Source organism: Hyaena hyaena, unplaced genomic scaffold (genome assembly GCF_003009895.1).
Source record: "Hyaena hyaena isolate Hyena2069 unplaced genomic scaffold, ASM300989v1 scaffold_425, whole genome shotgun sequence".
Classification (NCBI taxonomy): domain Eukaryota; kingdom Metazoa; phylum Chordata; class Mammalia; order Carnivora; family Hyaenidae; genus Hyaena; species Hyaena hyaena.
The window spans coordinates 687,634-710,571 of record NW_024081052.1 but is presented as its reverse complement, the minus strand read 5'-3'; the positions used below and the strand labels follow the sequence as shown (position 1 = coordinate 710,571).

The 22,938-nt window shown below is 36.9% G+C and overlaps 1 protein-coding gene across 5 annotated transcripts in view; it reads left to right on the top strand.

Annotated features, from left to right (window-relative positions):
• The window catches only part of RAPGEF6 (Rap guanine nucleotide exchange factor 6), a 204,568-nt gene that overhangs the window by 10,747 nt on the left and 170,883 nt on the right, over positions 1-22,938 (top strand). For 4 of the 5 annotated variants that reach the window (XM_039252545.1, XM_039252543.1, XM_039252547.1 and 1 more), the window contains exons 2-4: positions 10,993-11,063; positions 13,386-13,442; positions 18,168-18,251. In XM_039252545.1, the coding sequence (XP_039108476.1) occupies positions 10,993-11,063; positions 13,386-13,442; positions 18,168-18,251 (212 nt within the window). The remainder of the gene's footprint in view (positions 1-10,992; positions 11,064-13,385; positions 13,443-18,167; positions 18,252-22,938) is intronic. The other variant, XM_039252546.1, reaches the window with a different exon arrangement.

Sequence of the window (22,938 nt, the reverse complement as noted above, 5' to 3'; positions counted from 1 at the left end):
GGGCTTGAACTCATGAACCATGAGTTCATAGCCTGAGTTGAACGGCTAACTGACTGAGCCACCAGGCACCCCCAATTTTGACTTTTTAAGAGCTTTCAGCTAATAATAAAAGGCTTCATCACAGTAGGTTTTTTACAGAAGAGTTTGTGTCACAGGTGCTATCTGGAGTTTTGAGTATTTAGGAGCCTTAACTGACTGAGGCCGAGTTGAATACATCTTAAGGAAGAGTGCCTAATGGATATTTGTGTGGTAAATGTTTTTTAAGTACTATTTTTAAGTGCCATGGATAAAAGATTAAAGTTCATTCATTTGGGGAGGAGATAGGCAAATACACAGACAATTAAAATACCTTGTTAACTACTGTATAGCTGTAAAATGAGGCACTTGAGTTAATAGGAGGACTCTTGGGAGGGAGAAGTAAAGGGTTGGCAGGTGTCTTACTTGTTTTCAAAAAGGGAATCCTGCCTTGAGTATAGATTATAATATGTAAATGTTAGGTGAAGAAGGGACAGTTTGTGTTTCCTGAAAAGGGAACAACATTTGTCAAGGCCCCAAGATGAGCTTCACACGAACGTGCAAGTTGCCTGGGCAGGTCGTACAAGAGATGAGGCTGGAGGCATGGGCAGGATCCAGATCTCATGAAGAACTGCTTTCTCTTTGTTAAGGAGTTTCTATATGCTTTTTACAAAGGTAACTCTGGCAGGACTATGAAGAATGGGTTACAAGGGGTCAGACTTTAGATGGAAGAAGGCTATTTTTTGTTAGCCAGTGAGAAATAATAAATCTCTAAATTGCTCCAGATGGGATGGTGAACAGAGATATTTATGAAATAGAATTAATAGATTTCTGGCTAGAGCCACTGAAGAAGAAAGCATTATGTAAATCAGGGAACCTAGGAAGAAGACCCAGCCAGGAGTATAAGTAATGAGTTTAGCTTTACATTTATTACACTTGAAATGCTGTTGGACCTCCCAGGTGAAAGTGTTCATATATTCTAGAATGCATAGTTTGTTAAGTTTTACTAGAGAGCTCTAGGCTATAAATACAAATAAGGGCATCATTAGTTTACGTACAGTAGTTGCAACTGTGGATGTGGAGGGTATTACTGATGGTAGAGAGTCTCTAGGGAAGAAAGGGTGGATGTCACAGTGATGGGAACATATATAAACATTTAAGGGAATAGGGAAAGAAGGCAAAGCCTGTGATGGAGACTCAGGAGCACCTGGAGCAGAAAGGCAATAATAGTAATAAGAATGGCTAAGATTTATATGCTAGGGTACTTACTGGATGCCTGTTACTGTTTAAAACAACAACAACAACAACAACAACCTTTATACATCTTTCATCCTTCCAAAAACACTCTGAAACAAGGTGTTATCCACATTTTACATATGAGAAAATGGAATCACAGAATAACTTGTCTAAAGTCACACAGCTAGGAAACCACAGAGTCAGGATTCAAGTCTAGGCTTTCTAATTTCACATTCTGTGCTTGTGATTGTTACTAAGTGTTTTCCAGTAGGACAAGAACCCACAGAGAGCCATATTTTGGAAGGGCCTGGAGGAAAAGAGTTTTAGGTGGGAGGAGTGAATGAATGATGAATGTGTCAGCAAATTCTATAAAACAAATGTGGGTAGAAATAAGGATTGAAAAGTGCATGTGAAACTTGGAATTAGCATATCTTGGGTGATTTTGTAATACACAGTGGGATCAAAAAAACTTTAGCCTAAAGTTTGAATTTAGAAGTAATTAGGTGCTTGATCTTTTGATGCATTATCATTTCAGAGATTAATTACTGGAGTTCTCATGTTTAAGCATATCTTTTGGGATTTTCATCTCTAAAAATTAACATTTCAGACTATAATTTTTTAATGTTAAAGTTTTATTAATAAAATTTAATGTTCAAATAATTAGCTAGGCAGTGTATTTTAATCTACAAACAAAAAGTTTTAGTCTACCAAAAGAAATGTATACCCAAATATATAATGAGACTAAATTCTAATATACTGGTGAATGAGATAAGCTTTTCCAGAAAACATTCCTGGAAGTATTGTGTCGTGGACACAGGTCAACATATGGTGATGTTTGGGGATGCACAGGAAAAGATATTGAAAAAAAAGGAATGTAGATCATTAAATGAGACTTGAAATCTAAGAAAAGCTAGAAATGTCTGTCACTCTCTGAATAAGCAGGACACAGTCATATGTTGCCCACCCCCATCTTTCTTTTTGAGAAATTCAAAACTACAGAAACATGGGAAGAATAGGATCCCATTATTTTTAGTATCCTTTATTACAGATTCTTCACTCAGAGTGATATTTGCTATATTTATCTTACCTCCGTCTCTCTAGCATATACTTTATTTTGCTAAGCCATTTGAAAGTAAATTGGAGAATCTCCATGATCAGGTGGGTTTTATTCCTGAGCTGCACGGTTGGTTCAGTTTTGCAAATCATCACATTAATAGGAGAAAGGATAAGAACCATATGATCATGTCAATAGATGCAGAAAAAGCATTTGAGAAAATACAGCATCCTTTCTTAATAAAAACCCTCAAGAAAGTTGGGATAGATGGGCAACTGGGTAGTGCAGTCGGTTAAGCATCTGACTTTGGCTCAGGTCACGATCTCCCAATTCTTGAGGTCAAGCCCTGTATTGTGCTCTGTGCTGACTGCTCAGAGCCCGGAGCCTACTTGGGATTCTTTGTCTCCCTTTTTCTCTCTCTGCCTCCCCTACTCGCCCATGCACATTCTCTCTCTCTCTCCCCCCAAAATAAACTGTTTAAAAAAGAAAATCGGGATAGAAGGAACATACCATCAAAAAAGCCATTTAAGAAAAGCTCACAGCTAATATCATCCTCAGTGGGGAAAAACTGAGAGTTTCCATCTGAGATCAGGGACATGACAGGGATGTCTACTCTCACCACTGTTGTTTAACATAATGTTGGAAGTCCTAGCATTTGCAGTCTGGCAAGAAAAATAAAAGACATCCCGATTAGCAAAGAAGAAATCACACTCTGACTTTTTGCAGATGACATGATACTCTACATGGAAAACCTGAAAGACTTCACCAAAAGGCCGCTAGAACTGATACATGAATTCAGTAGTCGCAGGATATAAAATCAGTGTACAGAAATCGGTTGCATTTCTATATACCAATAATGAAGCAGCAGAAAGAGAAATCAAGAAATTATTCCCATTTACAGTTGCACCAAGAATCATAAAATACCTAGGAATAAACCTAATCAAAGATGTAAAAGATCTGTATGTCGAAAATGATAGAAAATTTATGAAGGGAATTGAAGAAGACACAAGGAAATGGAAAAACATTCCATGCTCCTGGACTGAAAGAACAAATATTGTTAAAATGTCAGTACTACCCAAAGTAATCTATACATTCAATGCAGTCCCAATCAAAATTGCACCAGCATTCATCTCAAAGCTAGAACAGACTCTCCTAAAATTTGTATGGAACCACAAAAGACCCCGAATAGCCAAAGTAATTTTGAAGAAGAAAACCAAAACATGAGGCATCACCATCCCAGATTTTAGCCTCTACTACAAAGCTGTAATCATCAAGACAGTGTGGTATTGGCACAAAAACAGACACATAGACCAGTGGAATAGAATAGAGAACTCGGAATTGGACCCACACATGTATGGTTGATTAATCTTTGCAAAGCGGGGAAGAGTATCCAATGGAAAAAAGACATCTCTTCAGCAAACGGACAGCAACTTGCAGAAGAATGAAACTGAACCACTTTCTTACACCATACACAAAAATAAACTCAAAATGGATTAAGTACCTAAAATGTGAGACATGAAACCATCAAAACCCTAGAGGAGAAAACAGGCAACACCCTCTTTGACTTCAGCTGAAGCAATTTCTTACTCAGCAGGTCTCCAAAGGCAAGGGAAATAAAAGCAAAAATGAACTATTGGGACTTTATCAAGATAAAAAGCTTCTGCACTGCAAAGGAAACAATCAACAAAACTAAAAGGCAGCTGAGGGAATGGGAATAAAGGGTTAGTATTTAAGATCTGTAAAGAACTTACCAAACTCAACACCCTAAAAATAATGAGTGAACAAATGAGCAGAAGACTTGAATAGATGCTTTTCCAAAGAAGACATCCACATGGCTGAAAGACACATGAAATGATGCTCAACATCACTCGTCATCAGGGAAATACAAATTAAAACTCTGCGTCACACCTGTCAAGAGTGGTGAAAATTAACAAGTCAGGAAACAGGAGATGCTGGCGATGATGTGGAAAAATGAGAACCCTCTTATACTGTTGGTGGGAATGCAGACTGGTGCAGCTGCTCTGGAAAACTGTGGAGGTTCCTCAAAAAATTAAAAATAGAACTATCCTGCGACCCAGCAATAGCACTACTAGGAATTTATCCAAAGAACACAGGAATGTTGATTCATACGGGCACATGTACCCCAATGTTTATAATGGCGCTTTCAACAATAGACGAATTATGGAAAGAGCCTAAATGTTCATCAGCTAATGAATAGATAAAGATGTGATTTATGTATACAATGGAACACTTCTTGGCAGTTAGAATGAGTGAAATCTTGCCGTTTGCAGCAATGTGGATGGAACTGGGGGGGTGGTATTATGCTAAGTGAAATAAGTCAGTCAGAGAAAAACAGATACCATATGTTTTTACTCACATGTGGAAATTGAGAAACTTAACAGAAGACCATTGGGGAGGGAAAGGGGAAAAAAGTTACAAACAGAGGGAGGGAAGCAAACTATAAGAGACTCTTAAATACAGAGAACAGACTGAGGGTTGTGGGGGAAGGGGTGGGAGGCAGAGGGGAAAATGGGTGATTAGCATTGAGGATGGCACTTGTTGGGATGAACAGTGGGTGTTGTATGTAAGCGATGAATCACAGGAATCTACCCCCAAAACCAAGAGCACACTGTATACACTGTATGTTAGCCAACTTGACAATTATATTAAAAATAAATAAAAATAAAATCTTATTAACTAAAAAATATTAAAATATTCTTAAGGGGATAAAAGTAAATTGCAGATCTGATGACACTTCATCCTTAATCTTACCTTGAAGCCGTCTCTTAAATTTGTTTTGTTTTTCAGTATAGGATCCACTTAAGGTATATTACATTTGTCTTTAGTCTTCTGAAATATAGAACAGTTCTCCTGCTTTTTTCTTTCTTTCATAAACATGATTTTTGGAAGAATCTGGCCAATTGTGTTCTAGAATGTATCACAATTTGAATTCATCTGGTTTTTCATGATGCGATTTAGGTGAAATTACTTTCTTGAGAAATTATATGGGTGATGTTCTGTACTTAGTTTTTAAGTTTATTTATTAAGTAATCTCTATACCCAACATGAGACTTGAACTCAAAACCCTGAGATTAAGTCAAATGCTCTTCTAACTGAGCCAGCCAGGTGCCCCATGATGATCTTTTATTGTCTAATCAAAAGACACACTATGAGTTGTTTCTATTAGGGCAGACGCTAAATTGGATTACTTGTATTTCTGGGTTGTGAAGGTACAGTGCTGCAAGTTACAAGCAGTCTTTGATGTGATACTTTGAGAATGTGTGGATATCTTGTTTTTTGCCAGTATTTGACCCAGTGGCTTTGGCATTCATTGATGATCTTTGCCTAAATAATTATTACTTTGCTGTTACAACGTGATAATTTTCTAATTGTAGATTTTTCCCACAGTTATAGTATTCTATATAGAACTTTCCCCACCTCCTCCCTTCAAAAAACAATCACTATGATTTCAAGGATTCTTTTTGTATTTTAATACTGTTTTTATTCCGTTTGATTATTAGATCACCCCACATTTAGCCAGTGGGAGTCCTTTCAAAGTCTGCTACTGTGTCCTTTTGACATGACTCCATTAGTCTCTAAATAATCTCTAACTTTCTGGCACAAAAAGATGTTCTGGGCTTGTACTTTCCTTGCTCCAGTACTGAAATCAGCCACTTATCCAAGGAACCCTGGTTCTTAATGTTAGGAAATGGTGTTTAGACACCAGGGACTTGGCTCAAGGTATGGTAAGTGTATGTAGCTCTTTGTTGCCATTTTGTAGAATATACTTATACTTCTTTGGATGAGAAAAACAGTGAAGTAGAATTCTCTGTTTAATGCATGGTCTTGTTAACTTGGCACCATTGTCAGAAACATTCAGAATAGCTTTAATATGCTGACTGTAATTTAATCTTTGTTTTGTAATTTTATGATCCAAACCTATATATAAATGCATAGTACTAACATTTCTTAACTATTCACCATGTCATTATCTCTGTGCTACACATTTAACATCTTTATGTTCAAAGAGAGTTAATCATTCCTGTATGATCACATAAAGGTTATGTGATTACTAACTGATAGAGGCATAATTTGAATCCAAGGCTGTCTCCAGATTCCCGGGTTTTTAACCACACTATCTTCAGCCTAACATTAATTTGTAGAGGATTCTTCACCATAAGTTTTTATTATATTGACTTGTAGTTGCAAAATATATATATCTTGAATCTGTACTGCCCTTAGGATCCACTCTGAGAGATTTGTCATTGTTAAAATTCCAGGGATGAACTTGCTTTCTCAAGTAAAAAAGATAAGTAAAAAAAAAAAAAATCTTGGTTAATGAATGTTTTCAATAATTGATGCTGTATTGAAAGTTGTATTTGATGAATTAAGCATATCATAGATAAGAAATCTGTTATTTGTAGAGTTGAAGAAATAAAAAGCCTTCCAGTCAGGGGTGCCTGGGTGGCTAAGTTGGTTGAGTGTCCAACTTCTTCTCAGGTCATGATCTCGTGGTTCGTGGGTTCGAGCCTTGTGATGGGCTCTGTGCTGACAGCTCAGAGCTGGAGCCTGCTTCGGAATCTGTGTCTCCCTCTCTGCTCCTCCTCTGTTTATGTTCTCTCACTCTCTCAAAAATAAACAAATATTAAAAAGAAAAAAATATTAAGCCTTTCAGTTTGAGTTTTCCAAGTTTTGGTTGGGTTTCTAAGCATGTATAGAAGGGCCGTCAGCAGAATTGAAAGATGAAGTTACTCTAGGAGCAGCACACTGCTTGGCACAAGGTTGAGGAAGGCATGACTTCTTAATTAGAAGTGTGTACTTAAGGGGCGCCTGGGTGGCTCAGTTGGTTGGGCGTCCGACTTTGGCTCGGGTCATGATCTCATGGTTCGTGGGTTCGGGCCCCGTGTCGGGCTCTGTGCTGACAGCTCAGATCCTGCTTCAGATTCTGTGTCTCCCTCTCTCTCTGACCCTCCCCTGCTCACACTTTCTCTCTCTCTCAGAAATAAATAAAACATTAAAAATTAAAAAAAAAAAAAGTGTGTACTTAAAACGGTCGTTAATTCCTTATCTGGAGCTGCTAACAGGAATTAATATATAATTTAAAAATGATATTGAAAACCAATAGAATGTACCTACAATGAATGCATTAGGCACGAATTGTTTGAAGAGTGTAAAAAGATTGCTGCTTTCTTGTAGGATGGCAGGGTTACCACCCACCTCAGCTTGCTCGTGTTCATCCACATAACTGGCTTGGAGGGTATGGTTGATCTGTTTTATGAAGTACTGAGTCATCACTTCATCATCATTTTTTTTGCCCAAGTGGAACCCATTATTTTATTCCCTTATCCAGAACTGTTATTTGTTCTTCTCATAGCCCTGGTTAATTTCTGCAGTATGTTGCTTTAGTTACAGAACAGGTGGCTCATTTTGGTGTTGCTGATCTGGAATGTCATGACTTCCCCCTTTCAGTCTCAGTAGAGCAGCTTTCAAGTGTACACTGTGTAAACGATTAATACTTCCTTGAATCTACCATTTAAAATTTTTACTAAGAAATTTCTGAGACTAATCTGTTTCTGTCAGGTTTTTTTGTTTGTTCTGACTTACTTTCTCAGTTTTATTGATCTTGGGCACACCAAACCTAGTAATAATACCTCAAGCTTGTCTTAGAGGTAACTGGTAGGTATAAAAATGACCCAAGATAACCAGGGCATCTGGCTAGCTCAGTCATTAAGAGCATGATAGGATGATCACTACCCTAAGGACATCTTCCGTAGGTTTCCAGAACCTAATTTATTTCTGAGTAACACTCTCGTGTTCTGCAAACTCTAGCCACTTTGTAATTCCTAGACTGCCAGCTCCTTCTCCTGAACTAAAGATATTGGTGGATAGTAAGGTATCATCATATGAATCACTTCATTTGTTTGTCCCTTGTCAGGTGTTAACATGTCTTTTGTTTCCTGATGTCTTACCTCATGAAAAATGTATTTCATATATTCATTTTGATCTTTAGTTTACTGTGGAAGAGAAGTCCTCCTCCCCCTTACTCTATTTTGACCTAAAGTTGAAGTCCCAACAGTTTGTCAGTAGATGTCCTGAAATGCCCATGATCACTGCGCACCTAAAAGCATTAAAGTGGTAGGTTTTTGCCTCCTGATAGAAATTATTGCCCGCTTTCTGGAGGATTTGCATGTTATCAAGGACTCCAGGGTGCCAGCCTCCTCTTGGTTATTCTCTTGTTCATTCTGTCTGTTCAGCAAGATATCATCTATGTAATGGGTCAGAAGGTCTAGATAGTTTCAGATTTTATTATGGTAGAGAGTAAGAGACTTAAAATAGTTCTAAGGAAAACTGTAAGTTAATGTCCCACACGAATGCAAAGTGTTTCTGATAATTTTTTTGTAATTTAAATGGAAAAGAATATAGTCACCAAATCAGTACCTATGGCTTAATAAGTTCTACAAACAGTGTTATATGGAGAATACTGGTTGGCATTTGGTTAAGTCTGTGGCAGCCTACAGTCATTTTTTAAATATATGTCTGCTTTCTGAAGATGATATAGGAGATAGACCCCCCCCCACCCCAAGTACTTTAAATCTTTACTGGTAGCACTAGTCTTTGTTATCCCTTTTCTCTCTGGAAGCAGTATTGTCATTTATTTACTATCTTGTTCTGGAGAATGGGCAGTTTCAGAGATTTCTGGTTGGCTTTTGGCACTGCCACCGCTTTTACCACATAGGTCATGGACCTGTTATGGGGACTATTCTAACTAACAAGTACGTACATTCTAATTATAAACACAAGTAGTGGAGAGGGACTATTATTAGATGGGTCTGTAGGCTCAGTGAGTTCACTGTGGGCCATACTTTTGTCAGGATGCTATTTATTACCTCAGTTCAGAAGGTTCTGGCTGGGAAGTTAGTTCTTCACAGAACCGCAACTGGAATCATTCTTTTAGTTCCATTCATTTAGTAGCTACGCTGTTCTAAGAATACCTTGTTTACGTATCTGATGCCTTGGTGCTCTTCTTTTTTTTCATTTTAAAAAAATTTTTTTAATGTCTTATTTCTGAGAGAGACAGCATGAGCAGGGGAGGGTCAGAGAGAGAGGGAGACACAGAATCTGAAACAGGCTCCAGGCTCTGAGCTAGCTGTCAGCACAGAGCCCGACACGGGGCTCGAACCCACAAACTGTGAGATCATGACCTGAGCCGAAGTCTGACGCTTGACCAACTGAGCCACCCAGGCGTTGTGGGGGTTGTTAAGGTCCTATTGGCAAACATCCTATTACTTATAAATACTTATCTTTGGAAGTAGAGTTTACCTTATCACTACTCCATCTTTTGTCTTCACGAATTTTATAGACCTTCCTCATTTGTTAGGGTTTTCTCTTTGAATTTATCCTTTATATATCAATAAAAATCGAATTCACTTCCTTTTTCGCAAGAATTTCACACATAAGAGATAATGTGTGGTCATTGACACCGTCATGGTTAATTGATACTTGTAATTTTTGGAATCAAAGATTATTGCTGTTTTACTTAGTGGCTCCATATTTTCTTACTAACCCATTAAAATAGAAGTTGGCTGAGGTCTTTTTCTTCTCGGTCATCTGATAATTCTCTTGGCCAATTGCCCATCAAAGCAGAAAGGCTGTGTTTGGGAGTGGTCTGTCTGGCATAAAGGCACTGTTACAAGAGAATAAGGAGGTTTATTTTATATAGAGAATTTAAGCTTGTTTACAGTCACTGTGCACCAGCATTCTGCATAAATGGTAAAAGTACACCATTCTGTCAGGACTTTGGACTGCTCCCACATTCTCCCTTTAATGTGTTTCTCCTCTTAGCTGAGGTTTTACCGTATCATCCTGGGACTTTTAATACCTGGTTACCTGAATAAGGGCTAGAGAAAGGTGCCCTTCCTCTTTCACAGAGTGAGCAATAGGGTTGTCCCACTGGACTTTTGTTTGTTTGTTTATTTAGTTGTTGATTAATACCACTTTGAGCCTCTTTAGAAAGAGATTTTTTAGTAAGTCATATTTAGTCAGAATGTTGAGAAGGTCGGCTAGGGTACTTTTAAAGATCTGGAACCTGCAGGGATGCCCGGGTGGCCCAGTCATTTGAGTTGCTTGCTCTTGATTTTGACTCAGATCTTGATCCCAGGCTCGTGGGATCAGGCCCTGTGTTGGACTCTGCACTGAGTATGCAATCTGCTTGAGATTCTATTTCCCTCTGTCCCTCTCCATCTCTTCCCTCTCCCCTGCTTGCTCTCTCTCTGTCTAAAACAAAAAACAAAAACAAAAGATCTGGAACCTACCAGTAGTGAAACTGCATAATCTGGAGAAGATAATAATTACAATACTTAGGATGATATGATAATTCTTTTTGAATAGTTGGATGTCATTGAGCAAGAAGGGGTACATCTGTTTAGAAATGAAATAGACTTTCATATGAAATAACGAGTTTTTGATTTCTGGCATTGTTTGAGGACAGGCTATCAGCCCTACTGAAGTGGAGGTAACTCTTCTCTACCTTTTCACATTTATTTTAATTCAGATTTTATTAGTCTTACTATAGTTAACAATTCTATCATAAATGATTGCTTAATATCAGAATTGTGGGATGTTAAGATATTTTGAAAAATATATTTGAAAAATAATCTAGTTTTTTTTTTTTTTTTTCTGTTCTCCAGGATTTAAATACTATTTATTCTTATCTTCATGGAATGGAAATACTCTCAAATCTCAGGGAACATCAGCTTCGGTAAGTGTGATGCTGTGTTTTAAAAGCTGGTGCTATGGAGTTTTTCAAATGAGTTTGGATAGATTATTGTAGGGGCCACATGATTTGGGGGCTTTTTTAGGATAAGCATAGCAATTTCTACTTTCTCATCACAATTTTTCTTAGCTGTGGAACCATGAGCAAATCTTAACGTGTAAGCTATACTTTTGTCTCCATAAAATAGGGACAATAGTACTATCTTTGTAATAGTGTTTTGAAGGTAACATGAGAATAACTACCTAAAGCAAAACAGTGTTGTTCAGTACTGCTAGCTAGTGAAAATAAAGCTGTTGGGGCACCTGAGTGGCTTAGTTGGTTAAGCATCCGACTTTCACTTAGGTCATGATTTCGCGGTTTGTGGGTTTGAGCCCCGCGTTGGGCTCTGTGCTGACTGCCAGCTCAGAGCCTGGAGCCTGTTTCAGTCTGTGACTCCCTTTCTCTCTGACCCTCACCTGCTCACGCTGTCTCTCTCTCTCTCCTAGAAATAAATAAAACATTAAAAAAAAATTTTATAAAAAAAAAGAAAATAAAGCTGTTTACTTTCTGTAGTTCTTTTTGATATTTATTAGGTCCCCCTTGTTTAGGAGGGGCAAGGTAATGATGTATTGTTGTGTGAAGTGGAAGGATAACGACTTTGGATTTGGTATGAGCCTCTGTGAACAAAACCCATAAACTTTCTGAGCATCATTTTCCTATTCTGTAAAATAAGTTTTCTTTCCTCCTACCTATGTCATTGTCATTACATTTATAAAAACACTTTTGAATTTTGTAAAGCACTTACTATTGTAACTTTGCATATAAAATTTAAAGTGTGTTTTCCTTCCATGGCCGACTTATCTGTTACTTTCTCTGGCCATTCTTTAAGTTTCTGGTTAAGAAACCAGATTGCTACACTATAATTGTTAGAGTGAGTGAGTGAGTGAGTCTTCCTTCCTTCCTCCCTCCCTCCCTCCCTCTCTTTAATGTTTATTTATTTTGAGAGAGATTGATAGAGTGAGTGTGAGAGGGAAAGGGGCAGAGAGGGAGAAAATCCCAAGGAGGCTCTACGCTAACAGTGCACACATGGGGCTTGAGCTCACAAACCGTGAGATTATGACCTGAGCCAAAGTCAGCCATGACCTGAGGTGATGCTTAACCAACTGAGCCACCCAGGTGCCTCTGGGTTTATTATTTTCTATTTTATGTATAACATAATTCAGATGTCAGCATATGTATGGAAGAAGAATGTTGAAAACCATAGCATTTAGTAATACTATAAGCATTTTTAATGCATTTAATATTATATATATTTTTTAATGTTTACATATTCAACAGATTTGTGTGTATGCCTCTGTCAGTAATTTCTTTTATTTTTATTTTTGAGAGAAAGAGCATGAAGTGGGGAGAGGGCAGATAGACAGAGAGAGAGACAATCTCAGCATGGAGCCTAGTGTAGGGTGTGATCTCATGATCCTGACCTGAGCCAAAATCAAGAGTGAGACAGTCAACTGTCTTGAGCTACCCAGGTGCCCCTCTACCCGTAATTTCTTTTTTAAATTTTTTAATGTTTATTTTTGAGAGAGAGAGACAGAGCATGAGTGAGGAAGGAGCAGAGAGAGAGGGAGACACAGAATCTGAAGCAGGCTCTAGGCCCTGAGCTGTCGGCACAGATCCCTGACATGGCGCTCAAACTCATAAGCCGTGAGATCATGACCTGAGCCAAAAGTTGGAAGCTTAATTGACTGAGCCTCCCAGGCGTGGCTTCTACCAGTAATTTGTAAACATGAGGATTCAGTAGAGAATCAGACAAATGTGTACTTGTCCATTATAGAAAAGGAAAGTTGTGCAGTGTGAATTGGCAGGTTTTAGAGTATACATAAGAGAATTCTGTTTGTTGCCACTTACTATTATCCAATGGATGCTTTTGAAAATACTGCATTTGATGTCTCTATTTCTTTTCTTTTTTTTTTTTTTTTTTAAATGTTTTATTTATTTCAAGGAGAGAGAGAGAGCAGGAGCAGGGGAGGGTCAGAGAGAGAGGGAGTCACAGACTGAAACAGGCTCCAGGCTCTGAGCTGGCTGTCAGCAGAGCCCGACGCGGGGCTCGAACCCACGAACTGCGAGATCATGACCTAAGCAAAAGTCGGACGCTTAACCGACTAAGCCACCCCGGCGCCCCCTGATGTCTCTATTTCTAAATTCTTATAGTTGAGTGAAGAAGTTAGTGATAGTATGATCATTTTCTATTCAAGTATGTAATTATAACACTATTTTTAAACCTAAAATAGTCTTTAAATTTTTGACTTTTCTTTTTTAATATATTAGATTAATGTCTGCAAGAGCACGCTATGAGAGATACAGTGGCAATCAGATTCTTTTTTGGTAAGTATTTCCTTAACTAAAACTAGTAGCTTTAATATTTAAATTTTGACTTTTAGCACTGAAATTCATTTGATTCGGAATTTCTTTAGAGCAGATTGAAATTTATTCATAAACTGAAATAGAAGGTGCACGAAAGGTTTACAGTACAGTGAAGTTTAATAAATACATACAATATTATGTATTAATAGCTAATACCCAGTTGAACATAAAGAACACATCTGCTCTCCTGAAGCTCTAGTCACCTCCCTTGGAAAGGTGATCTATTTCTATTTCTGACTTCTGTCACCGTAAATTAGTTTTACCTCTTTTTGAAGTCCACATAAATAAAAGTCTTTTGGTCAGGGTTGACATATGTCTAAGATTCTTCCATGTTTTTGCATTAACCTTTTTGCATTGCTTTACACTCTGTGTAAAAATAACACAATTCATTTATCTTTTCTACTGTTGATAGATACTAGGGTTGTTTCCAGTTTTTTTTTTCTATTGTGAATAATGAAGTTTCTATGTAAATTTTCTTCATGCCTCTTTGTTCTCTTATATAGTCATTCCTGAACATTTAAGGGCATATTCTTAGGAGTAGAATTATAGGAAATGCGTGTGATCAAATTTAGGAGAGACTGACATTAGATTCTGGCTCACATACTTCATTTTGTTACCTCATTGTGATTTTATTTTACGTATCCCTTCTTATTAATGATAAATGATTTTCATGTTTTTGTAGGCTATTTGGATAGCTCTTTTATGAAACCTGATTTGAATTTTTAACCATTTTTTAATTAGGTTTTCTGTAGTATTTCTGTCGATTAGTAGAAATTGTTTATGAATTTCTATATCCTTGCCCCTTGTTAAGATACTTGAATGTATCTTCTCCCACTTTGTGGCTTGCCTTTTCATTCTGTTAAAGGCATCTTTTGAAGAGTAGAAATTTCTGACTTGCAAAGTTTTTCTCTTGTGATTAGTGCTTTTCATGTCCTGTTTAAAAAAGTCCCTTTCTCAAGATGATGAAACTATTCTTCCCTGTTTCCTTCTAAAATTTTTGGCAGTAGTGACTTGTTTTATTATATAGATTCACCAGGTATATTAGGATGGTACTGACTTTAAAATGTTTCATTACCAACATGTTATAATTACCATTTTTTAAAGCATTAAGCTCTATTCATAGGACTTTTAGTGGCTGTCTTCCTCTATTTGTTGATCCATTTATTATTAAATTTGTCTCTGCTATATTTATGCTTACCTTGGCGTAGAATGGTGGGGAGACACATTGTGTGTTTTTATTGAGCTTATTGCTTAGTTGTCGAGTAGAGAAAACTAATTAAAAGTTACACATATTTAAGTGCTATCAAAAAAAATAGATGAATACATCATTGGAACAGAATTGAGAGGCTAGAAGTAAACTTTTGTATTTATGAACAGTTTGTTTTTAATGGTCTCCAGCTAAGATCTTTGCATATTGTGGGTATAATATGATTGAGGATTAAAAAGGAACCAACCACCAATGAACCATTTATTTATGATGAATGTGCTAAAGCATTTCAAGGAGGTCAGCATGGTTTTTTTTTTTTTTCAGGAAATAATGCTGTGTTGAGTATTTACTTACAAAAAGTTAATATAGACTTACACTTAGCTTACACCATACAGAATTAGCACATCAGAAATCAATAAGATGTCACTCTGTAACCATTTGAATAGCTACCTTAAAAATGTAGACAGTAACAAGTATTGGCACTGATAACTAACACCTGGAATCCTCATATGTTGGTGGTGTGGGTGTTAAATAGTATAGCCATTGTAGGAAATAGTTTGACAGTTTCCCAGAAAGTCAAAGTTTTACCACTTGACCTAGTAATTCTACTTTTACTTACTTATATTAGAGAAATAAAAACACGTGCGTACAAAGACAGTAAACAGATGTTCTTTGTAGTACTATTTGTATTTCCAGCTTAAAACTGGAAACAAAATGTATAATGAATGGATAAATAAAATGTCATGTATCTGTATAATGTAATATTATCTGGCAGTTAAAAGGAATAAAGGCAACATAGATTTATAATACAACATGGATAAACCTCAAAAACATGCCAAGTGGATGAAGCAAGACAACCTCCACACATCACATGATCCCATTTATATGAACTGTCTAGGAAAGCCAAATCTTTTTTTTTTTTCTTAATGTTTTTTATTCATTTCTGAGAGAGAGAGAGAGACAGCGTGAACAGGGCAGGGTCAAAGAGAGAGGGAGACACAGAATCTGACACAGGCTCCATTCTCTGAGCTAGCTGTTAGCACAGAGCCGGATGACGCGCTTGAACCCAGGAACCGTGTGATCATGACCTGAGCCAATTTTAATGCTTAACCGACTGAGCCACCCAGGGTCCCCCAGGGAAGCCAGATCTATACAGACAGCAGATTATTGGTTAGGAATACAGAGAAGTGTTCTGGGTTTTTTTTTTTTTAAGTTTTTAATGTTCATTTATTTTCAAAGGAGACAGAGACAGAGTATGAATATGGAAGAGGCAGAGAGAGAGGGAAACACAGAATCTGAAGCAGGCTCCAGGCTCTGAGCTGTCAGCATGTGGGGCTCGAAGTCATGAGCCGTAAGATCATCACCTGAGCTGACGTCGGACACTTAACCGACTGAGCCACCCAGGTGTCCCCAAAGAAGTATTCTAAAACTGGACTGTGTGATCTTTCCACAATTGTTTTGATTTTCCTGCAAGTTGTACTTAAAATGGGTGGATTTATGGTATTTAAATTTTATCTCAAAACTTTTGTGTTTTAAGTTTATTTATTTAGAGAGAGAGAGGCAGAGACTGAGTGGGGGAGGGGCAGAGAGAGGGGGAGAGAGAATCCCAAGCAGCCCAGAGCTGGATCTCAAAAACTGTGAGATCATGACCTGAGGCCAAGATCAAGAGTCACATGCCACCCAGATGCCACAGCACTATTTAAAAAATATGAAGACTTACACAACTCTGTATCTGGTTAATAATAAGATCATAAAAAAAGGATGCAGAAGTTAACTAAAGAATTTAAATTCAGAGATGGGTGAAGGCAGAGAAAAGAGTGTGTATAGTTGATCTTAAGCAGCATGGTAGAAAAAGTGTAAGTAAAGCAGTGTGTGCAAGCACCTTGAGGAAAGAAGAAACAGCAACAGAAGATCCTGGAGAATCACGTGGAAGGCATCTTAAGTGTATTTTGGTCTTTAGCTTAGGAGCATCTGAAGCCTTTGAAGATAAAAGATCTGACAAGATTAAGTATGCCTTCCTTCTCTGTACCAGTTCATTCTTGGATTCCTTTGTTTGCCCAGAAAAAGGAGATAAAATGGCCAACATTAAAGCATTTTACTTTACTTGGGTTTACTTGTCCAAATGCGTTGCCACACCATGCTCTAAGAGTGAAATTTTTCGTAAGGTCTGAACAGTTTCTTGTTCATGGGCTGGCATGGTTCTCTTTGTGGTAGGAGTGAAATTCAGGATTTTCTACATTTATAATTGAATTTACTGACAACTTTGTGACCACTTTAGCTAAGTGAGATAAAAATTGGAAGCTTGTCATGGCATCCAATTATAAGTTTGTTCTGTCTTAATTTGGGCTGGATCGTTTCTTTGATTTTATTCCTTCTTGACTTTGTAAGTCATATTTCACAAGAGTAAGGAAGTAGAGTTTCTAAACAAGGAACCTTAACTAGGAGATTTGCAGCCATTTACATCTTGCCTCATTGAAGATTGGAAGAAATTAAAAAGAACTTTGAAGCATCTATTGGGAAGTTGACAAAAATTTTTCTTTTTCATGGTGAGCGTTAGGATTGACCTAGAAACCTTACCCTGGGTGCTGTGTGGAATGTTTCGGAAGCCTAGATTTCTTGTAGGAGGATAGCAGTATTTATTGAGGGCAGAGAAAACTGTCAAAACTTGAAGGAAATGATAGGTAGGTTTTGTGGAGTTTCACTTTTCTGTTAGACATTCAAATTGACATGTCAAAAAGACAGATAGATCAACAGTTCTCCATGTCTGAGCAATGATTTTTTTTTAACAGATACTAAAATTTCCTACACACTGGAATTAATTAAAGCCTTAGGTATGGTAAAAAAAGATATTTGAGAGGACAGAAAGATTAGTTTACACACTAAGATCTAACAAGATTTTGGGTTTCCATTAGAGGTTTAACTCAGCTAAAATGCTGAGAGACTTAAGTCATCTGGTATTCTTTTATCCCTGAAACACATATAAAAGGTATTTTGTGTATGTTAGAATTAAATTTAAAAGAAACAGATTATGGTTCACTTTATGGTTGACAGTGAAGATAGAACATTGATGTGCTTGCCAATTCCAAATACTGTCTTTAATATACATAAGTTATCAGCTTAGGATTTTATGATATGCCCATGTAGTACAGTGTTTTAAGTTTTAATCTTCATCACATGTTATGAGCCACTACACAGAAATGAAGAATGTGAAGCTGATGATCAAATTAATACTAGATTGAGCTAATAAACATATTTTTCTGAAGTCTGTATCATAAGATACTGATTACACACTTTTTCCATGTCACCATAGTCTGTATAAGTCGGTACATTTTTTTAGCAACAGCAATATGTCCTAAAATTCCATTAATTTTTAATTATTTGTAATATTATTAGATTATATTTCATATTATGTATTTTGTATTGAAATCATATACAAGTGAAATGTGTGTATTTATTTACTCATATATTTACTTGAACAGTTCAGAAACTGTTGCCAGATGTTGGTATATCCTGCTTTCTGGATCTGTGCTTATGAAAGACTCCATGGTCTTGCCTCCTTGCAGGTATGTTTACATTCCCTGCTTAGAGTATATAGCAGGCAAGGTTCACATTGCAGCTATTGATTTACTCTCTCATGTTAAACTGTTATATGTAAAGTTTTACCGTTAAACTGTTTCATAATGTGTATTTTCTCTCATTAGGTGATATGTTTTATAAATGTGTTTGCTTGCTGGTACTATTGGAAATCATAGGAAACAACCTGTGTTTCATATTTCTGAGGGTGTACTCTACATCTTGACATAGTATCTTAACTTTGATTTGATCTTTAGTTTTATATGGGCTTTGATTTGATTTATCTGATGGGTTTTGGATTTGTTTCTGATATTAATGGTTATAGTGGGTGATCTATTTTATTAGTTAAGAAAATGGTTTTTAGAGTAAGGCAAACGAGGTTAAAATCTTGGTTTATCATTTACTGTTGGTATGATATTGTACAATTTTAATTTCCTTGTCTGTAAAATGAGTATAATAATAGTAGCTACTTAAGTGTCTCTTTGAGGTTTTATCACAAGCTCTAGTACTGAAAGCTCTCAACAGAAGTCTGTAAACATTCACACTCCAGAGCCAAACTGCTTGAGTTCATGTCTTTGTTCCATTATTTCTTGGGAAAATTACGTGATGACTCTCCATTTATAAAATGGGGACAATAATAGAACCTATTTCATAGGTTTCTTTTGAGGAATAAATGAGTTAATATGTATACAGCTCTTATACTAGGACCTGCCTGTGATAAGTCATTGTTAATTATCACCATCATAATTAATAGGTAAAAGAAGAGAAAGTTGGTTGGAAAAATGGTCAGATGTGATGTTCTTCTAGAATTTGTTCTGTTAGCAAATCTTAATATTTGGAAGCTTCGTATTAAAATTTGGTGACATTGGGGGGAGTGCTTGAGTGGCTCAGTCATTTGAGTGTCTGACTTTGGCTCAGGTCATGCATGATCTTGCAGTCCATGAGTTTAAGCCCCACATCAGGCTCCGTGTTGACAGCTTGGAGCCTGGAGCCTGGTTTGGATTCTGTGTCTCCCTCTCTCTCTGTTCCTCCCCTGCTCACTCTGTCTCTCTCTCTCTCTCTCTCAAAAATAAATTAATTTAAAACATTAAAAAAAAACCTAAAAGTAAAATTTGGTCACATTGGGGCACTGTGTGCTCTCTCAAAAAAAAAAATGGTGGCATAAAAATGTAATGTTTTTAGTGACTTTTTCCAGTAATGTTTAGAAGAGATTTTTAGACTTTTAAAGTAAGACTTTTAATTGTAACTATTAGTTACAAAACTGTTAAATTTAAGTATCAGGGGATATAATCTATTTGATAGATGGTAGGGGTCATCTAATTTTTGATGCTATTTTTAAATTCCCGTCTTAGAGTCCTGAAACTTTTCATGGTTGGCCTTTGGTTTAATGAAGTCCATGCTTCTTTAACCAGTAGACTCAAACAAAGCATATGCTATTTTTACAATTAAAATGCAGAGTAGTTCTTGGTTAATCTCAGGCTTTTGGCTGTTGTTTTTTCCCCCACTGTGTTTCTGAGACTCATATCAATGAATTTGGAATGAGTTAGTCACTGAAACAGAATAAACTGGAATGATAGAGATTACAATTAAGTTTTTGGAACATTAGTATTTTTCTTTTAAAAATTTCCTCACTTTTGCCTACTGTGATGAATGGTCACGAATTTGTTAAGACTTTGTGTAGTCAGTAATCAGCCACAATAATTCACCATTAGTGATCAAGACAAGGAAGTTTGGGGTGTCTGGATGGCTCAGTCGGTTAAACAGTTAAACATCCAACTTTTGATGTTGGCTCAGGTCATCATCTCACAGTCTGTAAGATCAAGCCCTACATCAGGATTTTATATTAACTTCTCTTTCTCTGCCTCTTACCTGCTCACACGTGTGCTCTTTCTTTCTCAGAATAAATAAACATTTTTTTAAAAAGACGACAAAGCTTAATTTTTTAATAGGTGATAGAAATGGGGATGCCTGGGTGGCTTAGTCAATTAAGTGTCCAACTCTTGGTTTAGGCTCAGGTCATGATCTCAGTTTCATGAGTTTGAGTTGTGCACTGGCAGCATGGAGCCTGCTTGGAATTCTCTCTTTCTCCCTCCTCACTCTCTGCCCCCTCCCCTACTCTCACAGTCTGTTTCTGTCAAAATAAATAAACTTTAAGTGTAATAGAAATATATGAGAAATGTGTGAGATTTTAAACAAGCTCATGGGTCACATTAATGTAACCATCATGAACGTCACAGTAAACATGATTATAGAAGTTTCTTTAGTCATTTAAAGGCCATTTCTGGAGGCACCTGGCTGGCTCATTCTATAGAGCATGCAGTTCTTGATCTCAGGGTCGTGAGTTCAAGCCCCATGTTGGGTGTAGAAATTAGTTAAAAAAGTAAAAATTTTAAAAAATAAACTGTTCTGGGTAGAGGAAGTACTACATTATTCATTTGACACTTATTTGTAATAGGTCATTGTAGGGGGATTGTTAGAATTCATAATGGAAAAAAATTTTTTTTAATTATCAATGCAAATAAACTTAGAATAATGTTAGCATATATTAAGTGTTAAATAATTTTTGGTTTCTCTTAATGTTGATTATTATAGCATAATGGCATTGGGATATAATCATGATATGAACAGAATATGAACACCGCTTTGTATAGGAAGAGTGATAGTAGTATTTTAGTTCATGAAAGTGTAGCTTATTTTTCTAAATTTAAAAATATTATTCCCTGTATTGGGAGACAGAAACCACACAGTATTTTGAACATGGACAGTTTAATTTAAAGCATTATTATTTCAAGAGATGAGGCACTAGGAAGGTTAAAGGAGCTACAGGAGAGTACCAAAGTAAAGAACAAATGTGAAAGGGGGGCCTTCTCCTCAAGATTTCAGATCTTGTTGGAAGTGTGTTAGCGTTAGCCCAGTAGATAGTGGAGGAATTCACTGGATTGCCTTGTGCCAGACCTGGTCCTCAGTCATAGGGTCAGGGCTGGCAGGAAGGGAACTGCTGACCAGGACTGACTGGAGAACTTCCCCTCCCCCTACTAGGGTGTGGCTGGGCCCTGAGGCTGGGGATAGAACCTCCCTTTCCCTTAACACAGGCACCCACTCGTGCACTTCTCCCTTCAGGAAGCCTCCCTGTTCAGAAAGACAATTTTTCTATACATTGTTCTTGCACTGGCACCCTTTACTGACAAATCTACCGACCTGCTCCTGGGTAAGTTAATTCTCTTATATTCCATAATAGATTGCTACTGCCCCTGCCTACCCCTTGTGGCTAACTATGCAGTTTATAATAGGAAGTTCAGGTGGCATCGCCAACCTGATGTCCTGTGATTAGTCATTCACTGTCTGCTAAGCCCCAGTAGCAAGCCAGAGCTTGTTTCTCAAAAGGATAATAGTTATTTGCAGAAGAGGGCATAAATGTTTCAGAAATTGTAGACACCTACACAGTCATTCTCATATTAGTGCTTGGGAGAGGTTCTTTAGAGCATCCATATTTGCCATGAACCCTATAGGAACCATTAGATGTGTTGGTTCATAAGACTGCAGTGTTAAAAAGGCTTGTACTCCATCTTGAATTTTTTTTTGCCACCTTGTGGGTAACCCTGAAGATAGGTCAAAGTAACACACTCCAGAATTAAAAAAACTAACCAAGCATTGTGACGTTTCTTCCTTTCTTTGTTTCTTTTTTTGGTAGATGGTATGAGAGATAGCAACTTGTGTTTTACCTTGGAGGGGATATTTTGTGCACCAAATTCTGGAACTCTCAGAAACTTCACTGAGGGCAGGACATTGGAAATTTTTTAAGTATTTCAGATCAGCAGGATATATATATACACACACACACACACATTTACAATTTACAACAAACTAAATAAGTCTGAAATTTAAATGTCTTCTGAAATGAATTTAGTTTTGGGACTTCAGTTCACTTTATAGTTGCTACAGTAAAATCTGTAGCTCAAGGAAGCAAGGGATTTATTGTGTGTGATTTTCAAATAAAATTTAATGTATGTATTTATTCATTCAAACCTTAATTTATGGAGCAAATAAGTATTGTCATCTCTTATATGATACTAGCATTAAGACAGAATACTGATTTTTTTTGGATTGGGATGACTCTTTTGTTTGAAAAGGGCCTCACTGACATGGAAAGAAAACTTTTTTGGGGAGACAGCTGTGGCCACGGATTCTACAGATAAGCAGGGTTAGTTAGACGTAGAAGAAGAGAACCATCATTGAAGTCAAGAACATCTCCAGCACTAGGACAGTAACTCATACAGCAAACATTTAGTGCCTGTATGTTTCAGGTGGTTGCTAGTCTTGGGTTGGTAAAGTTACCACCTTTAAATAGCACCATAAATAGTACTATTTTTTCTAAAGACATACTTTTAGATAAATTTTTGACAAGTAAATTTGTACTATTCAAAAGTGAAAACAGTAGAACAGGTGGTACTTTAAATATTCTTATTCCCAGATTTAGTGTCCTCCACACCGTTTAACTGATTTACATAGATAACTAAATACGTTTATTAATATCTTTTTGGGTTTGTTTATAAGTACATATGTGAATAAGAAATTCTTTTTATTTTTTTTTTCTTAAAAAATATTGTCAAGTCGGTTTCCATATAGCACCCAGTGGTCATCCCCACAAGTGCCCTCCACCATGCCCATCACCCCCTT